At 37.4% G+C, this 18,661-nt stretch overlaps 2 protein-coding genes across 7 annotated transcripts in view; one reads left to right on the top strand and one right to left on the bottom strand.

Moving 5' to 3' along the window:
• The window catches only part of Tpr (translocated promoter region, nuclear basket protein), a 56,864-nt gene extending 55,464 nt beyond the window's left edge, over positions 1 to 1,400 (top strand). For all 3 annotated transcript variants that reach the window (XR_015444583.1, XM_004862786.4, XM_004862785.4), the window contains 2 exons: positions 499 to 594; positions 1,195 to 1,400. Coding sequence is in view for 2 of the 3 variants with exons in the window: in XM_004862786.4 (XP_004862843.2) it covers positions 499 to 594; positions 1,195 to 1,250 (152 nt within the window). In the remaining variant the exon portion in view is untranslated. The remainder of the gene's footprint in view (positions 1 to 498; positions 595 to 1,194) is intronic.
• Positions 1,311 to 18,418, bottom strand: Prg4 (proteoglycan 4). 4 transcript variants are annotated; one of them, XM_087194451.1, is made up of 13 exons: positions 18,289 to 18,418; positions 17,614 to 17,715; positions 14,984 to 15,106; positions 13,412 to 13,531; positions 10,300 to 10,446; positions 9,656 to 9,775; positions 5,454 to 8,495; positions 4,887 to 4,964; positions 3,954 to 4,090; positions 3,542 to 3,698; positions 2,902 to 3,099; positions 2,231 to 2,359; positions 1,311 to 1,545 (listed from the first exon to the last, which is right to left on the bottom strand). In XM_087194451.1, the coding sequence occupies exons 1-13, from the start codon at positions 18,290 to 18,292 to the stop codon at positions 1,448 to 1,450; spliced, it is 4,455 nt and encodes a 1,484-aa protein (XP_087050577.1). In that variant the 5' UTR covers positions 18,293 to 18,418; the 3' UTR covers positions 1,311 to 1,447. The 4 variants fall into 4 exon arrangements, with proteins under 4 accessions (XP_087050577.1, XP_087050578.1, XP_087050579.1 ...); XM_087194452.1 differs by having other exon boundaries at positions 2,231 to 2,356; XM_087194453.1 differs by lacking the exons at positions 9,656 to 9,775; positions 10,300 to 10,446.
• Between the last annotated feature and the right edge of the window lie 243 nt (positions 18,419 to 18,661).

Genomic DNA, 18,661 nt, shown 5'->3' with positions numbered 1-18,661 from the left:
TTGCTTTGGTTTTATGGATATAGGAAACTATTGAAGGGTTCCACATAGAGCAGTAATGTGACCTGGTTATCAGTTTGGCTGTGGTATATAGAAGAGACTGAAAGTGAGTAATGGGCAGAAACAAGGACAAAGTGTGGAGGCTACTGCAATAACTGAGGATAAAGATGATGGTGTTAACAGGATGATAGATGTAGTGAAAAATAGATTTAGGATACTTATTTAAGTTTGAGCTGTAGGATTTGCTGGTTGGGTATGAGGTATCTGAAAATGAGTCAGATATGACAGTTGGGTGAGTAAATTTTAAAAAAATCAAACGTTTTAAATAAGTTTGTTTTAATTTTTTACTTTGTTTGTTAAATGTCCTTCACTGTTAAAAAGCAAATTTGAATATTGAAAGCAAATGAATGCATTTTTGTCCATGCCTTTATAGTGTTAGTTCTGCCATTGTAACTGCTTTGTTTTGTTTGTATTTTTCTTATATCTTAATGTTTTTCCTAGATACTAGCAGTAGTCAGCCAAAGCCTTTTAGACGTGTAAGACTTCAGACAGCACTGAGACAAGGTGTCCGTAGTCGTCAGTTTAACAGACAAAGAGGTAAATTTCTGACATATTGATTATATAGTAGAGTGTGGAATAATAAGTGAAACAAGTTCTTTAATCTTAAAGCTTCCAATTTATTTTTTCAAATGTACCAAGTACTGATTTTTATATATATTGAACATTTACTAACCAGGAAGCTTCTTATAGACATATCTATAGTCTATATTTTTAATTAAAATATTATCGGTACAAGCTTATACTCTTGATTTTCTTAAATCCAAAGATTTGAAAAATCTAATGTTATAGAGCTGTATGTTCATTGTCATTTATTGTTAAATGCTTTTTTATATAATAGAATGAAGCTTGGTGACTTTGCTGTACTAAACATTTCCTGGTTTTCTTTTTTTCTTTTTCTGTATCGGGGATTGAACTCAGGACCTTGCGCTTGTGAGGCAGGCATGGTGCCACTGAGCTAAATCCCTGGCCCCATTTCCTGGTTTTCTAATGTTGCTATTAGATTGTCTTCACATCATAAAAATATTAGTCCAATTGTTGTAATGATCTCCATTGAGCATGTAGAAAGGTAATAATTTTATGTCCATTGTTTTCAGGTATTTCATATTGTAAATCATTCATTCTTTTGGTCTCTTACAGGTGTAAGCCATGCAGTGGGAGGAAGAGGAGGGATAAATAGAGGAAATATTAATTAAATGGTCTGTAAACTATTAGTAGTTGTGAATAAGATTGTCAAATCTGTTTTAGTGTAATGATTGTCGAGTTGAAAAACATTTTTGTATTTAAATTGATATGTTCATTTCAACATTCTTTATTAATAAATTGTATTTCAGTGTCAAAATTTATCATCTTTTCTTTGTTTTAATTAGTTGACTCTTCTTTGTTCATCAGTCTAAGGACAGTTGTACCAGACTTTGGAGAGTGTCTGCCCAGAACGAGTCGTAATTGCTCTTGCTGTTCTACTAGGCACATCGATGTTATAGTATTGATCTAAATGGAAGAGAAATCATTTTTTAAATTAAAAGTAATCGAACACTTGAATTCCAACAATTTGAGTTAATATACTCAAAGACAGAGTTTATTATTTTCATAGCAGAAATGTTTTTATTCATTTGAACTTCCTGACCAAAAAAATTGTCTTGGTGGATTCACCTTTCAACATCTTTGGAGTAAAATTAGATTCCACTCTCTCTTTTTTGAAATAAGCATTTTAGAATGACCAAATTCTGAAAATAATTCACTTAGATTTTATCCATTTTTAAAAATACATTCTGGTGTCATTCATATTGTAATAGAATAAATTTGATTTCTGGGATTTTAATAGAAAAGTATCCTGGATAATGTAATTTAATGTCTTTCTGATCATATGGGCTATATAAGATGCAAATGGCATTTGTCAAATGTCTCAGGTGACAGGTAAAATACTGTTTTCGATACCAGTTTTACCCAAGTAATTAGATGTTTTATCGTAATGTCGTGAAAAATAGAATTGAATTGCAATCCTTTCCCATTTTGAAATTAAAGCAAAAGACTCACAGCAATTAAAATAAGTGTTATAGTTGAACTCAGCACTTTTAGTTGGCATTGTATATTTGTCATTTTGCTTTAATTGTATCCATACTTTAGCAAGTGAGATCTGTTTGGGAAGCTATTATGATTTTACTGAGTAACTTACCATTAGAAAAGGCATAGTAATCATAGCCATCAGGTTTTCTAATGTTGGGCAGTGTTATAGCTGAGGTAACCACATTTGGAAATCCTCTCCACATTGTACTCACTTTAACTTCATTATGGAGGAAACCTGCTGATGACATTTATAGTGAAAGGTATCAGGAAGTGTACAATCTTGGAAAGAGCTGGACAAACCTGGATTTTTTTTTTTTTTTTTTTTTTGGTACCAGGGATCGAACTCAGGTCCTTGCGCTTGTGGGGCAGGTGGCAAAACTACTGAGCTAAATCCCCAGCCGACAAACCTGGATTTTAATCTCAGTTTGTTCACTGAGTCGCTCCAGTGAATTAGTTTTTGTGGCTCAGTTTTTGCCCTCTGATGTGGCACTAGTACCTACCTTTTAGGACTATGTTGAGGGTTTGGGATTTGTTATACATTGCCTTTGGTAAGAGATACTTGATACATAGTGTTTATTAACAAACTTGAATGAACTGCTTTCCTTACCCAGGAAGAAGAAGATTTGAACTTTGGTTATTCACTAAGGCAAATTGATGTGTTTTGTATTAATAAATTTAAATTACTATGACTGTTTGGTTAGTATTTTTATTTAATAATCCTGTATAAGAAAATACTACATCTACTTCATGTATGGGAATGTTTAACAGTTAAAAAGTTACCTTTGTCTTGATAAGCAACTCTGACAGGAGAATAGTGAATTCTGATGGTGTGTGTTTGAGAAGGTCCTACCGCCCGTTCAAAGCGACGTCTCCGAACCTGTGCTGGTTCTCCATACACTGAATAATTTATAGCAGGCCTTCTTCCAGTGCACTTTTTGATAGGCTCCTGTTTATAAGTATACTGCTGAATATTACCACCTGTTATGTATTAGAAAATCACATAGAATATGAAAATTTGTATTAATCCACCCAGAAAAGATAGAAAAGCCTTTTACAACTGAAGGAAATTATCAATATTTTTGTCTTTCAAAAAAGTAAGTCCAGATATTGATGGCTATACTTTATAGAGTATTATTAAAACAATCACATCCCTGAAATACATGTTGAATGAATAAATCCAACAAATTGTATAGTTACGTATTTAACTGAAAGTAAATGATGATTTACATCGATGCTTTAACTCAGATAACTGATATTCATGTCAAGAGATTTAAATACTTCTAACTGCCCTTAGTTTTCATTGAAATACTTGATTCCAGCCATAAAAGATACCTTTTGACAGTAGACCCAATAATAAATGAAAATATCAAATAAAAAGTTTTAAAAGTTTTTGTAATTTTATCAATTATGTAATACATACCTCTCTTGAAAAAATACACAGATTCGGGTCTGTTCTTGTATTTAGCTACTGAAAGAGCTGCCACTATTTTTCCCGATAGTCCTCCAAATCCTTTTGCAATTAATTTAGGATACCCTGGATCTTTTATATCATTGGTGAAACGCCAGTACTGGGAATCCTGAAAATTGAGAGAAAATGGTGTGGACAGCTTTGGTAAAAAATGGGTCGGAAATCATTCTTAAACTTAAGTATAGGCAGAAAGTGTTAACTTTTAGTTAAATGTTTCAGTAAGTAGGCCATTCATTATATCAAAATAAGTCATTCTGATGATAAAATGTTCATGAAAATATGGGGACACTTATGAATTGGAAGTTGGGGTGATGTTACGTTGTAATTTACAATTTCTGATTTCTCGTAACAGTATTTTTGTTACCTTAAAGAAGAAAGTTTTTCCTTCACAATTGCATCTAGTAAAAACAGTATCAATGGGGGAAGGGATACCCCAGACTTCGGTAATTCTTCGAGCTGGAGATGGTGGTCTGAATGGATTTAGCATCCAGAAATAATGACCTAAAATTTAAAGAGATACGTCAGCCTACAAGCTAAGTACTGAAACTCATCCCCAAAGAAACCAAAATGAAAACCTTTTAATGGTTATTATAAAGAACAGATTGAATATGTTAAAAAGATATGACTAGAAGTATAATCAGATGCAGAAGGGAGTATTTGAATATTTCTGAACAGATATTCCCCAAGTATGAAATTTAGCATAACCAAATATTTTAGTTTTCTAGCTACTCTAGAAAGAGCCTTTTCATTGTGTGACTTAACAGAAAATCATTTCTTTCTGGATTTCAATGTCTTTATCTTTCAAAATTAAAAAATTATAATTTAATTACTAAGATCTTTTTAGCCTCTACCATGTATTTCTGTTCGTATATTTAAATATATTTTAAGAAGAACATGAAATAACTGCTATTTTCATTATTTTCCAAGGTTGGGCTGGGGATTTAGCTCAGTGGTTCCGGCGCCTGCCAGGCAAGCACAAGGTCCCAAGTTCAGTCCTCGGTACCAAAAAAAAAAAAAAATAGCATCATTATTTTCCAAGGTTAACACCCTTAATCACATCACAATTGAGGGTAAAACCTAAGTAGTATCAGTTCAAGATCTTTGTTTTATTATAATGTGTGTAATTTTGTTTGCCAGTATTTTGGTAATAACTTTTAGATTCTCATTATGAGACAGATTTGTTCATCAAGTTCCCCTCCAGAAAGTTCAACCCAAGCTAGCTATCTCCCATGAGTTGGGTTCTGATAAATACCAGAGCAAAATAATAGGCAGAAACTGAAATATGTATGTAACTCACCTCGAAATGCAACTAATGTACCATTGTACAAAGTAGTCAGTCCATCTACTGGCTTACCATTGCATAAATTGGTCTCATCTAAAACAAATTCACAAAAAATTAAGGAACAGAATGAGAAATTTCACATCCTCTCAGGATTGTTTCCTGTTTATCTTCATAAGTTCTTGAAGGGCACAGTTTGAAGCATTTATAATTTAGAGATAAAAAAGTGATACATTTCATAATTCTATCTTACCTAAAGATGATACTATTGGAAAGTATTGTTATAATCTGAATGGGCCAAGTTTTGATATTAATATAGGCATTTTGTATATTTAAAATGATATTTTTAGTCTGCTGTTTGGGTTGTTTCTTACATACAGATAAGCTAAATTCCTAACCCTACATTATTACTCAGTTGTCTGAAAGTTAAATGAGCTTACTATGCTTACTGAGAGGGAAGCTGAAAAACTTCACAAATTAGTAAAATTGGGGTTCTAAATAATACATCTCAGTAAAGTAAATAAAAGCATTCTGGTTAAGATCAGTAGAAACTAACAAGTTTTAAATGAAAGTAACTGATACTACCTGAAAGCATGGAGTTGATGTTAATCCCTTGATTGGGTAGTCTCACTAAGTGATCAATGCCTGGACTAGTGATAGGAGTTAACACATGAGGCCTGGGAATCATGTGAAGCTTTTCTCCTTCAGTGCCAACTACATCTTCATTTGGATTTTTTGGATTTCCTTCAGCTATTTCTGAATGTGGAGTCTGGTTAGGACTAGTGGTGGTTTGGATTATGTATTTTGCCAAAGAGGTAGGGTTCATTTCAGACATTGTTGTCATCTTTGAGGGAGTTGGTGTAGTCTTTGGTTTTCGCACTTTAGGTATGCTTGGCTTTTTGGTAGAAATAGGCTTTTTGGGTGCTTTAGTTGGCTTTTTGGTAGAAGGCTTTTTGGGTGCTTTGGTTGGCTTCTGAGGTTTTGGAGTTGTTGCTTTAGAATTAGTAGGTATATCTTTTGGTCCAGTGGTTGTTTCTTCAGGTTTGTTCATAGTCTCTTCAGTTGTAGTAGTTACTTTGGGTGCAAAAGTTGTTGCTTTCAAAGTAATTTTGAATGGTGTAGTATCTTGAGTTGTAGATGTTACTTGTGTGGTGGTACTTGTTATTTTGGAGTCAGACTTTTCTGCTATAGTTGCTGTCTCTGTTGTAATCTTGAGTGCATCAGTTGTAATTTCAGATGTAGGATGTATTTCTTTTTCTGTTGTCTTGTCTTTAGCTGTTGTGGTCATTTCAGGTTTGGTCACTGCAGGAGTCTCAGTTGTCAGTATAGCAGGCTCCTTGGGACTTTCGTTAAGAGCTTTTGGTGTGGGTTCTAAAGAAAACTCAGGAGTTGCTTCAACAGATGTGTTTGGTGTAGTGGGAGGCTTCATGGTGGTGGTTGGAGCTGATGTCATATAAGTAGCTGGGGCAGGCTTCTCAGGGGTAGTGGGGACTGCCTCCTTAGACGTAGTGGGGGGTGGCTCTTTGGATGTAGTGGGTGGAGATTCCTTGGGAGTGGTGGGACCTGGTTCCTTGGTGGTGGCTGGTGCGGGCTTCTTCTGGGCGGTGGGACCTGGTTCCTTGGTTGGTGCAGGCTCCTTCGGAGCGGTGGGACCTGGTTCCTTGGTGGTGGTTGGTGCAGGCTCCTTCGGGGCAGTGGGAACTAGTTCCTTGGTGGTGGTTGGCGCAGGCTCCTTCGGGGTGGTGGGACCTGGTTCCTTGGTGGTGGTTGGTGCAGGCTCCTTCGGAGCGGTGGGACCTGGTTCCTTGGTGGTGGTTGGTGCAGGCTCCTTCGGGGCAGTGGGAACTAGTTCCTTGGTGGTGGTTGGCGCAGGCTCCTTCGGGGTGGTGGGACCTGGTTCCTTGGTGGTGGTTGGTGCAGGCTCCTTCGGGGTGGTGGGACCTGGTTCCTTGGTTGGTGCAGGCTCCTTCGGGGCAGTGGGACCTGGTTCCTTGGTGGTGGTTGGTGCAGGCTCCTTCGAGGTGGTGGGACCTGGTTCCTTGGTTGGTGCAGGCTCCTTCGGGGCAGTGGGAACTGGTTCCTTGGTGGTGGTTGGTGCAGGCTCCTTCGGGGCAGTGGGAACTAGTTCCTTGGTGGTGGTTGGCGCAGGCTCCTTTGGGGTGGTGGGACCTGGTTCCTTGGTGGTGGTTGGTGCAGGCTCCTTCGGGGTGGTGGGACCTGGTTCCTTGGTTGGTGCAGGCTCCTTCGGGGCAGTGGGACCTGGTTCCTTGGTGGTGGTTGGTGCAGGCTCCTTCGAGGTGGTGGGACCTGGTTCCTTGGTTGGTGCAGGCTCCTTCGGGGCAGTGGGAACTGGTTCCTTGGTGGTGGTTGGTGCAGGCTCCTTTGGGGTGCTGGGAACTGGTTCCTTGGTAGTGGTTGGTGCAGGCTCCTTCAGGGTGGTGGGACCTGGTTCCTTGGTGGTGGGTGGTGCAGGCTCCTTTGGGGTGCTGGGAACTGGTTCCTTGGTTGGTGCAGGCTCCTTCAGGGCGGTGGGACCAGGTTCCTTGGTGGTGGTTGGTGCAGGCTCCTTCAGGGTGGTGGGACCTGGTTCCTTGGTGGTGGTTGGTGCAGGCTCCTTCAGGGTGGTGGGACCTGGTTCCTTGGTGGTGGTTGGTACAGGCTCCTTTGGGGCAGTGGGACCTGGTTCCTTGGTGGTGGTTGGTGCAGCCTCCTTCGGGGCGGTGGGACCTGGTTCCTTGGTTGGTACAGGCTCCTTCGGGGTGGTGGGACCTGGTTCCTTGGTTGGTGCAGGCTCCTTCTGGGCAGTGGGAACTGGTTCCTTGGTGGTGGTTGGTGCAGGCTCCTTCGGGGTGGTGGGACCTGGTTCCTTGGTTGGCGCAGGCTCCTTCAGGGCAGTGGGAACTGGTTCCTTGGTGGTGGTTGGTGCAGGCTCCTTCGGGGTGGTGGGAACTGGTTCCTTGGTTGGTGCAGGCTCCTTCGGGGTGGTGGGAACTGGTTCCTTGGTTGGTGCAGGCTCCTTCGGGGTGGTGGGAACTGGTTCCTTGGTTGGTGCAGGCTCCTTCGGGGCGGTGGGACCTGGTTCCTTGGTAGTAGTGGGTACCGGCTTCTTAGTAGTAGGTCCAGCTCCCTTGGACCTGGTAGGAGTTGTTTCCTTGAGTGTTGTGGAGGTAGGCTTATTGGGGGTGGTCACAGCAGAAGCTTTGGTTGTAGTTTCAGCTTTGGATGTAGGTTTAGCAGGAACTTCAGATGTGGGTACAGAATCTCTAGCAGATGTTTTCTCCGTGACACTCCGTGTCTCTTCGGCTGAAGTTGTCTTTTCTTTTGCACTAGTGGAAGTCTGTTTATTTGTTTCAGTAGACTCTTTAGTTTCAACTGTTATCTCTTCATTGGCTGATGAAGGTGTCTCCTTGGTTGTATCAGAATTAGGTGGAAGACTGGGTTTAGGATTTATTGGTTTTACTGTTGTACTCTTGGGAGATGTGGTTACTTTATTGCGTTGGGTGGTAGCAACATCAGGAGCTGGGGTGGGCTTGGAGTCACCACTGTCCTGTCCACTTCCAGTGTCATCTACAACTGGTGGTTCTGGGTTAGGTTCCTTTTTAGGAGTTCTTTTCTTCTTATCTTTTACTAGGAAAAAAAAATAACACATCTTGTTATTTTTAATAGCGTTTTCTCTTTTAGTAGTAACATAAAGATTCCATCCTTATCGTTGGTTAGTTGTGTGTGTCTGGGGAAATTGCTAACCTTTAATATGTCCATTGATTTTATTGTAAAATGGTAAATACTCAGGTTATCTTTTGGGGGTATTTTAGAGATGAATGTATAATGCACAGGTAAAACCCTGTACAGTTAATACTCTCCTTGATAGCCAGTGTGATTAATAACACTAATTCATCTTTTTATATTAATGTTCTTTACCCCTCAATTTCTCCATCCTCCTTATTCCTCACCACTCAGGGTAGCCCCTTCTTCCTGAAAACCTGGTTCCAACATCTTATAGTTTCCCCAACCAACTACCTTAGAGCTATCAGCTGCTGTCTTTCCTCTGCCCAGCTAAACTTGCCAATCTAGGGATGATAGGACATTAGGATGCCAGGGCAGCAAAAAGACTGTTAAAGATTTTCCTTGAAGCTTTCCCGTGCTTGAGATACAAAGCCCAAAGGGCACTTCAGGATAAATTCCATTTATCAAACAAATGTATTTCTGCTGTATATAATATTCTTGAATGACAAAAGATTCAGTATTTGGTTATTCAGCTAGAGAGAATACGTCAGAGGAAATCAAACCATCTAGGAAATAGAATTCTTCAAAAATCCAGTCATAATTTATTAGGGATATAATAAAGAGGATTTATAAAATATGCATAGTAGTTGCATTGAGGCTTATAAGAATTTAATGGATTAATACTTGTAAAACATTTAAAGCACCATATAACTGTTAAATGAAATAAAGCTGGGGAAGGAAAAATGAAAACCCAAGGAACATAGTGGAAGAAGAAAACAAAATGATCAGTAGACAGGAACTGCAGTAGGACACCATAAACAATAATCACTCCTGCCAGCCTGATACAGCATCTTCTTATCCTTTGCTTTCAACAGTGACTTCTTAACATCTTGGCACTGATTTCTTACAGAAAGTGTTCATTTGGTACTTTCTAAAGTGAGTTTTATAAAGTTATGTACCATGCTCAAATATTGAGATCTCAAATTATTCTACCAACACGCATTACTTTTCAAAATTATTAATGTGGCATTGATATAGTCTTTGATCTTTATCAATGCTCAAACCTTTGGGTTTCTTCTGTAATTCTCTATTAGCAGCTGAATTTTTGGAAGACTTGATTTTCCGAATAGTTGAAGAGGAAGAAGAGGAGGAGGAAGACTCTTGGTTTTCAGAAACAGAATGTTCTATAAATCAAATAAAAAGTTTGATCACACCAACTGTGATGAAAAAAGAACCACCATTCCAAATACATTAAGAATTGATGATAACTAATCTACAAATAGCTTGTGTTCTGCTTTTATTTTATTGGTAATATAATCAAATGCCTTTTAAATTTGTCAGTTAATAAGGCACTTAAGCTTATCACACGCACTAGCAATATAACACTCTTGACTTTCCCACAGCTGCCAGAATTTCTCATAGAATCCAATTACTCTGTAAAGAAAATCATGAGTGTTTTTGGTTTTTTTTTACAGTAAGATTCATCCCTTCTGATTTCTTTCACCTAGATCCATGTTGGGTTTGGTAAATAAAGACTAAAAACCTGAGGATGTTCTTTAACTTAAATTTTGACTTAAGTACTGTAAAACAAAAATCTTAGGAGCCTTTCATGAACCATAAGATTACCTTCTGAGAATACTCATATAGGTAGTTTACCTATAGGTAATTTCATCTCAGAAATGTGTAGCTACATCTGCCATCTTCCTACCTTCTGTTATTTCCTCTGATTCTACAACTTTCTTAATCTTCTTCTTTTTTGGTGATTTGGGTGAACGTTTGGTGGTTGATTTGATGGTTTGAGATGCTCTTGGAGGAGGAGGTGCAGTCTTTGAAGGTGGTGATGTGGGATTGTGCACTGAGGCCAAGCAAGACAGTTTGGTTAACATTTAGTTTATATTCATCAGCATTGCTAACTGAAAAGCACAGATGCATCTAGTTTGAAAAGTAGATGCTTGTAAAAGCCAGCACAAGAAGGCTGTAGCTCAACACAGGTCCAAATCAATTCTAAGGATGCACTGCTATAAAATACTGATTCTTACATTGTAGTAAGTTACAGCAGGAAACGAAGTCTCAGGAAACAATAGACTTAAATTCCTGTCCTAGGCCTGAGTGTTTTTACTATTTTAACCTTAAGCAAATAGGCTAACCCCTTTCGAACTTCATTTTTTGTCTGCAAATTGAGGTGTTTGGCCATCTAAAACATACTTGATTCCATGAGCTTCATTTATTCAGCCACATTTTCATGATTATAAAAACTAATAGTGTGGATGACAGGATATTCATGCTCTTGAGCAGAAGAATATAATATGTTTTTCTGACCCTTTCTCAAATAATAGAAAGTAAGAGTCATGATTCATGCCTGTAATCCCACTACTTAGGAGACTGGAGCCTAAGGATTGCAAATCCAAGCCTAGTCCAAACAACTTAGTGAGACCTTGTCTCAAAATAAAAATTTAAAAAGGGATGGGGATGCAACTTAGTGGTAGAGTGCTTGCCTCACATGTGTGAAGCCCTAGATTCAATCCTTAGCACTTGGTCGGGCATGGTGCACAACCCTGTCATCCTAGCACTTGGGAGGCTGAAGCAGGAGAATGGCTGCAAGTTCAAGGCCAGCCTGGACTACATAAATGAGATTTTGTTTCAAAGAAACTCAAAATAATACTCAGCACTGCAAAAATAAATAGGTAAATAAATGTACAGTATTTTTTAAAGGGCTGGCTATGTAACTCAATGGTAAAGTGCTTATATGGCATATGCAAGCCCCTCAGTTCAAGCTCACTACTGCAAGAAAAGAAAATATATATTTTCTCAAATTTAATGTGTATTCAAATCAAAGGATACCAATTTATCCTATTATAAAAGGTTTACATGATTATCATTCTGAAAATTTCACACCTGCACATTATGCTTTCCCTCAGAGTGTTGCTCTTCCCAATAAACAACTGGTAATAGTGTGATGTGTATGTTCTTAACCTTTTATTTGCATCCCATCTATCAGTTCCTTTTCATTTCTAGACATGAAGACATGGAACATTCTTTTTTAGTCACTAGGAACCAGAAGAAAGGAGGAGGGCATTTGAAAGATAAGAAAACAGGGCAATGGGGACTCAGGGTAGAGAAGAGTTGTTGTAAACCCTGCCGCTCCCACCAAACAGCTCCTCAGAACTCCACTGCTGTGGTCTCATGACCTGACCACTGTACTTCTTCCTCTTCTCCCAAGCAACAAAAATGCAAGTACACTACTGTATCCCAAGTTGAATAACATTTCTGACATGTACTAGTTACCTTTTTGGGGTAAAACAGGAGGCACTTGGACAGTTGTGATACCTTCAATTCTTGAAATGTTAAGTTTTTTTATTTTTAGATATATAGATGCCTATCAACAGTAACTATAGCAACCCTGAAACAACACCATGGTGAGATTCAAGTTTTGAGGGGTTTTTTAAGTTTTTTTGGTGTTTTTTTTGGTACCAGGGATCGAACTCAGAACCTTGCGCTTGCGAGGCAGGCGGCAGAACCACTGAGCTAAATCCCCAGCCGGATTCAAGTTTTTTTTAAGTGAAGCACTGAAGATGTGGGTAGTTTCTTAATTTTCAGTGGGTATTCCAACTATCTCCATGAACCCTGTAAATGAAGTTGCACTACATTGCCTTCATCAATTGTTTACACCAAATTTTACCTAAATCTTGGGTATAGCAACACTTTGTAGAATAAAATACTGTCCTTAAAATGTCCTCTCCATACTTCCTTACTTTCTAATCATCTTGTTTCCTCACCCCTCCTCTGCCGAAAATAAATTCTTAGGTAATCTTTGTCTCACAGCCAAAACAATTATCAAGATAATGAGTATGAATCTTCTACCATGGAACCTTCTGAAAGCTGCAGGAATGCTGAACTCTGGAGCTTTGATTATAAGGGTGTTGTCTCCATTATTTTTGGAATGCTTTCCAGTGAAAACACTGAACAGTTAAACATCGTTCAACTCTGCTGGTAGTTGTCTACTCTGTTTCTCCACTGGTCTAAAGAATCAGGAGGTACAGCTTTGTTTAAATAAAATGATAAGATTATGTAAACTGCTTATTTTTACTTTTACCTTCATAAATATTCTTTTTTTAAAAAACAGAACAAATACTTGGGTAAAGGAATCTATTGTTTAAATATATTTTTTAAATATTTGTGGGGAATGTCTGGCGGATTTAAATGAGAATATTTGTTTAGGACTTGACCAGAGAAGATTTTTAAATGAGGCCATCCTTTTTATTGATCCTATCATAACAGACAAGTGTCTGGATAGTGCTGAGGGGACTGTAAGAACGGAAAGGAACATGTAATTGACAGTTCAATTCTTGGCACATTTGCATGCAAATTTAGTGGCTTAAGCTAATTTATAAATTTACTTTTTCAGAGAAGCTGTGTCAGTTCTGTCCTTAAATAGATACTCGAATATTCAGATCCAGACATACATAGCTCAAAGAACAGTTGACTTCATGGAGTCAGAACCATTAGGGTGAAACAAGAAATCATTAAGGTGTGGTTATTTTTGGTTTAACCTGAAATAAACCAATTTGAAGGAAAAAGCGTACACATTCAGTGCTTGTCTCTGTCTTATGTGCCCAGAGCCTGGCGGAGCCAAGGGATCCTGCTGCCAGAAGCTTCTTTTCTTTAGTTCATCTTTATGAAACAAAATTATTACAGAATAGCTTACACATTAGTACATTCAATACCGAGATGGACCACCTGTCAGACATGATCAGTCAACCCAAGGTAGGTGTGCAGATCTGGCTGTACTAAGGAGCACTGACTGCCACCATGATGCTTACCTTCTGCACAGAAACTGCTATAATCTGGACAGCACTTGCCATACTTCTCACACTGGGTGTCGCAGTCACATTCCCTGCCTCGGGCAAAGGACTCGAAGCAGCGGCCTTTACAGGAAAGCTCTACCCAGAGCAAAACAAATGAGTTATTGATTATAAAGCCATACTCAAATATTTAGTAGTCCTTTCCCACCAAGCTGCATTCTTAAGTCTTCTATTTGGTATTTGGAGCATATCAGCCAGTGAAAATGGATGATGCCCCAAAAGGAGATAGCTCAAGTCACAAATGCTGACACACAAAGGTTCCTTGGCCTTCAAGGTGCCATTAGACACCCCAGTGCTGCCTGAATCACTTACATCTGTGGACTGCAGAAAATTGGAAAATGTTTGAATAGTGAAATACTCTTCATATGAAATCCTTCTGTTCTTTCCTCCTCACATCATTGATTTGCATTAATGTTTATATCTAGAATTGCCTGGATATAAATGGTTCACTGTTCAGGCTCAAGAGACATTTATGAAACAAAGACTTTTACTATGGCAAACTGGGAAACTTATAGAGTTGAAAGATTTCAGGCTGGGTGTAGTGGCATACACCTATAATCCCAGCATTCTGGGATGTGGGAAGATCACAAGTTTGAGCCTAGCTCAGATAATTTAGTGATTATCAAGACCTTGTCTCAAAATAAAAATTAAAAAATTATACAGGTCTGAGGATGTAGCTCAGTGCAAATGCCCTGGGTTCAATCCTCGGTCCAAAAAAAAAAAAAATTAGCCTAATCCCATTGGTGTGGATGATATTAAGGAACCTGTTCATTTAAAGTTTTAGTCAAAAGTACAAGGCTTCCCAAGACCCACTTAAAATAATAACTTAGGCTGACATGTAAAGTGTGCAGTAATATAGTAATTAGCTTCACACAAAAATTCTAAAGCAAAGCTAACCTTTGTAGAATTTTAATTATAACTTTCATAAATTGAATATGAAATGTTTCTGAGTCAAAACAAAATGGCCCAAAATATGTTCAAGTTAAATCCCAGTCATAATTTAAGATCAAACTCTGTTGAGTTTTAACTGAAACTCATCATTATTAAAAACTAGTACTTCATCCTTAAAAGGTGTCCTTTTCAAGTAATTTAGAAACATGTTAATACCCCAAATGTCAAATAATAAACAAGATTATTCTGTGCCCATGCACCCTTTTGATTAAATATTGAAAAGCCCCATCACTAAGCAGTTACATATCTGGTTGTTGGTACAGAATTACACATTACTATTTACTTAACGGCTCCTGAGTCACAGTATATTAGTCTTTATTTAAAACAAGAAATTTCACTTAGAGCTAGTCAATGATTTTGTGAAAGTGACAGAGCTCCAGTCTTGGCATCCCCACCCCCAGTAATCACGAGCTTTGACACCATCCTTAGGAACAGAGCTCTGCAACATTTATGCAAGTGAAGGGAAAGGCACTGGAGCAAAGGAAGTGAAACAGAGGGAAAGCAGCACAGCGACGGGTGGCAGAGGAAGCTCACAGAACAGCTCTTCTTGACAGAGGAGGCACCGCTCTCGGGACTTACCTGTGGTGCAGACTTTCTTGAAATCAGGACAGCACTCCATGTAGTGTTGACAATTATAGTCACAGTTGCAGGTGGCATCTCTAGAATACCCTTCCCCACATCTCCCTGCACAGCTTGATAGATCTAAAATTATACAATACTAAGGTAAACATGGCCAAACCACTCTTAGAAAGGGAGAGACCTGATAAGGAGGACAAAACTGATTGATCGGTGAGGAATAATTTTACTGGCTGGAAAAGCTGAGAATGGTGATGGGCGATAGACCTAGTTGGCTGATCTCTAATGTGACCTTGATCATGACTCTTTATTCTTTATCACCTTGAGAAGATAAATACACTGTTGAAAACCAGGCAGAGTAGTGGCTTAATCTGAAGAGTGATGTTCTTGGGGAGAGACAGCAGCTACAGCTAATACTGAGGCAGGCTTTTCTGTGGTGGTTACTAGTTGCCATCCGTTGAGCATTGTTGTGCCAGTACTGAGTCATACACTGTGTCTAATGCTTATGAAAATGTTTCCCAGAGGCTATTAGTAGCCCTTTGAGAGATTTTTTTAAAAGCTGAAACAAATTTTAATAACTTGTTCAATGACACAGAGCTAGTTAACAGTTCCAACATATATGTATACCTACTAATCATTTTTACTGATCTGTTTTACTCTTGCAAGTACCCTTATGTGGATAGCAAATTATATGATCATCCTAAATAAACCACCTATCTAGAATTTGAGCTCTGATCCATCTGATTCCAAAGCCCAAGCTTTTTACACCCAATAACATTTCTTCTCATTCCGATGATGAGTTTAAAACAAGCTAGTTATGTCAGCATTGACTTTACTCGGGGTTTTTTTCTCCTTTATTTGTAGGGATAATAGAGAACCCTTTAAATAGCATCTGAGCATGAATATAAATGTCACAGAGCTTTTCTGGACAAACAAACAATATTGAAGGTGTAATTACCCTTCAACATTTCTAAAAGTCATAAATGACAAATTAAATGCTTCCCTAAAAAAGTCCACAGGAATGTAACAATGGAATTCATCTCTGGAATAGAAATTGGTAGATGCAATGTCCTAAGTCCACAGAGGAATGTTGAAACACACTGAAAAAAATCTCAAAAGGAGAGAATCCAGGAAAGTTAAAGTCTTTATGTGCACATAAACAATAGAGTAGGATCACTTTCAGAAATTTTTGAATACATACATGTGCACAGTACTTACAAAAATGCATATATAGTGTATGTATATACATACATATATTATATACAATGAAAAAAGAATGAGAAGCAATTCTGAAGGCAAGAGAAGCAGACAAAACAGCATCACAAGAATGTTCTTTTATATTAGGCAGATTTCTAATTAGAAATCACTTATCTTTATGAGAAAAGTTAATTTTCATAGATTAGATGTCTGTGCTATTTTCATTGCTATTAAATTTAATGAATAATTTAAATTTTACATTTTTAAAAGAAAGTAAAACTTTCAGTGAACAAATGATTGTGTTAGAGTAGAAAAGGTGGTTCAAGAAACCCACTGGTGCTGCAAGTCTCATATTGTCATTATGAGAGCACCGAAGCATCTGGGAATACCAAAGTAGTCATCATGCCTACCTAAATATCCATATTTGCTTCTTTTTCCATTGTTCCTTGTCAAAGCACTTCTGCAAATATGCCTATGCAGGCAATTATCTCTTAGATTTCATGAGAATTTTAGTGGTTTAGTTATTTTACCAGAAATGTCTACTTTAGAAATGTAGCTTCATGGTAACAGCCATGAGTCTTGATTTTTATTCTCAGGTTTTGGACATAAAAGGAAAAAAAGGGAAAATCCGAAGCTGGACATTATCAGCACTAAACAACCTACATGTAATGCTAGAGACACTGGCCAGTGTGATTATACTGAGTATATGTTAACATTCTCTAAAAATGAATAGCAGGAGTTCTTTATTCAGGACTGACACTGGGGAGGACTATGAGTAGCTCAATATTATAATAAAAAATGACATTCATATCTGTATAAATCCATATTTGATGAATACTCCTTGTAAGAAAGAAAGAACACTTATGATTAATAAAATAAAATATGAAATCAATATTTAGACGATACCAAATAAGTTTTCTATCAATAATTTATCTGGTGAAAAAGGATAAATTTATTTATCAACATATAGGCAAAATTATATGCTATTCAAATATCATTCTTTTCAGTTAGTTTTGTGATATTATATAGTTTAGTCACATAAATACCTGTATTTTTTAAACTTTTGAGAGAATCATAGGCATGATGAATGGCAAAATTACAGTGTTTTATACAAAGGTCAGGTCTGGGGATATACCTCAGTGAAAGAGTACTTGCCTAAGGTATGAGGTCCTGGGTTTGACCCCCAGAACTACAAAACAAACAAACAAACAAAACTTTTTGAAAGATTTTGCAATACAGAAGATAAAGATGATAATTTTAAAACACTTATAAATATACCACATATGTTTTATGAAATTTAAGGTTGCACTGAAGTATTAAGGTTGTATATCAAATAAATATAAATTTATAGAAATCTATTTTTGTTGTTGTCATGAAAATTAACCAAATGCTTAGCAATCGTTGTTAAATGAAAGAATTTTTGATGTTTAAGATACCTTGAGATGAAGCTTGCTGAATCAAGAAAACAGAAAGTAGCAGCAAGAAGAAAATGGGAAGCATTTTCCACTCCATGGTTGTTTTCTGGTACTGCACCCTCACTGGAGATAACATAAAAGCATCAGAAAACTGTTTGTTTTTTTTTAATCTCACCACTAAATATTGTATGTTATATACAATATATCAGCAATTTTCAAAATGTAATTTAATAATAAAATTACTCCATTCCTAAAACAAGACTTTCAAAGTTAATCAGCTTAAATTCTATACAAAATATTTGACCACTATATTTAATCTTTTACAGAACAAGTTATCAAGCCACTTCAATCATATTATTGACCTTTTAATACTTTAGAAGCCACCAAAATAGAAAAAAGATCTATCTTAAAACTCTATTCAAAGTATAACATGTACTTACAGTGTAATGTTGAAATCCTGTCTTGGGAAAAAAAGTTACCAACTCCAGTAAAATTTAATTTAACAAAGCAACATGGAGTTAGTGTTCCAACTTTCCTTTACCTTTCAATATAAATTTATAGGCTTCAAACGAGTGAGTTGCATAATAACTATGATCCTTTTCAAAAGTTTCCAACTACTACCCTTATAAACCTTTTTCCAACACCTTTAATGAAAATACATTTAATTTCACGAAGCAAGTTAATTTTGACACTTACCCATAAAAGAATAGATGAATTTCTCCAATGTCCTGGAAGTCTTATATATCAGGGCAAATACATTGGGATGAACCAATTAGTCCAAAGGTTAGACAAAATCAACAGTGACAACCTATGAAATCAAACTTTCCTCATTTGTTGGAAGAGGGCCCAGACGACTAGACTTAGGCAACATCTGGAAAAAAAACCTCCATTAAGAAAAATGACTACTACAAAATAAATTTAGATTTATTGGTGAAAACACATTTGTAATTTCTAAGTGAACAAATTGTTCTGAGATGATAAATCATTCTGGCAGGCTTTAACTAATGTATCAAAGTAGCAACTTAAAAATAGTCAAATGCTGGTATTTCTCTCTCGCTTTCTCTCTCTC

Source organism: Heterocephalus glaber, unplaced genomic scaffold (genome assembly GCF_053883595.1).
Source record: "Heterocephalus glaber isolate CG9 unplaced genomic scaffold, H.glaber_assembly_v1.0 deba00001600, whole genome shotgun sequence".
Taxonomy (NCBI): domain Eukaryota; kingdom Metazoa; phylum Chordata; class Mammalia; order Rodentia; family Bathyergidae; genus Heterocephalus; species Heterocephalus glaber.
The sequence above is the reverse complement of the archived record's forward strand: the minus strand, read 5'-3'. Positions and strand labels throughout refer to the sequence as shown.

Bases quoted from the DNA above. Each gene is read 5' to 3' on its own strand.
- Prg4 (XM_087194451.1), bottom strand. The intron at 4,091-4,886 runs GTGAGTTACATA...TTTAAATTTTAG, and splicing joins TACATTAGTTGCATTTCGAG to GTCATTATTTCTGGATGCTA. The intron at 3,100-3,541 runs GTATGTATTACA...AATACATAACAG, and splicing joins TGTGTATTTTTTCAAGAGAG to GTGGTAATATTCAGCAGTAT.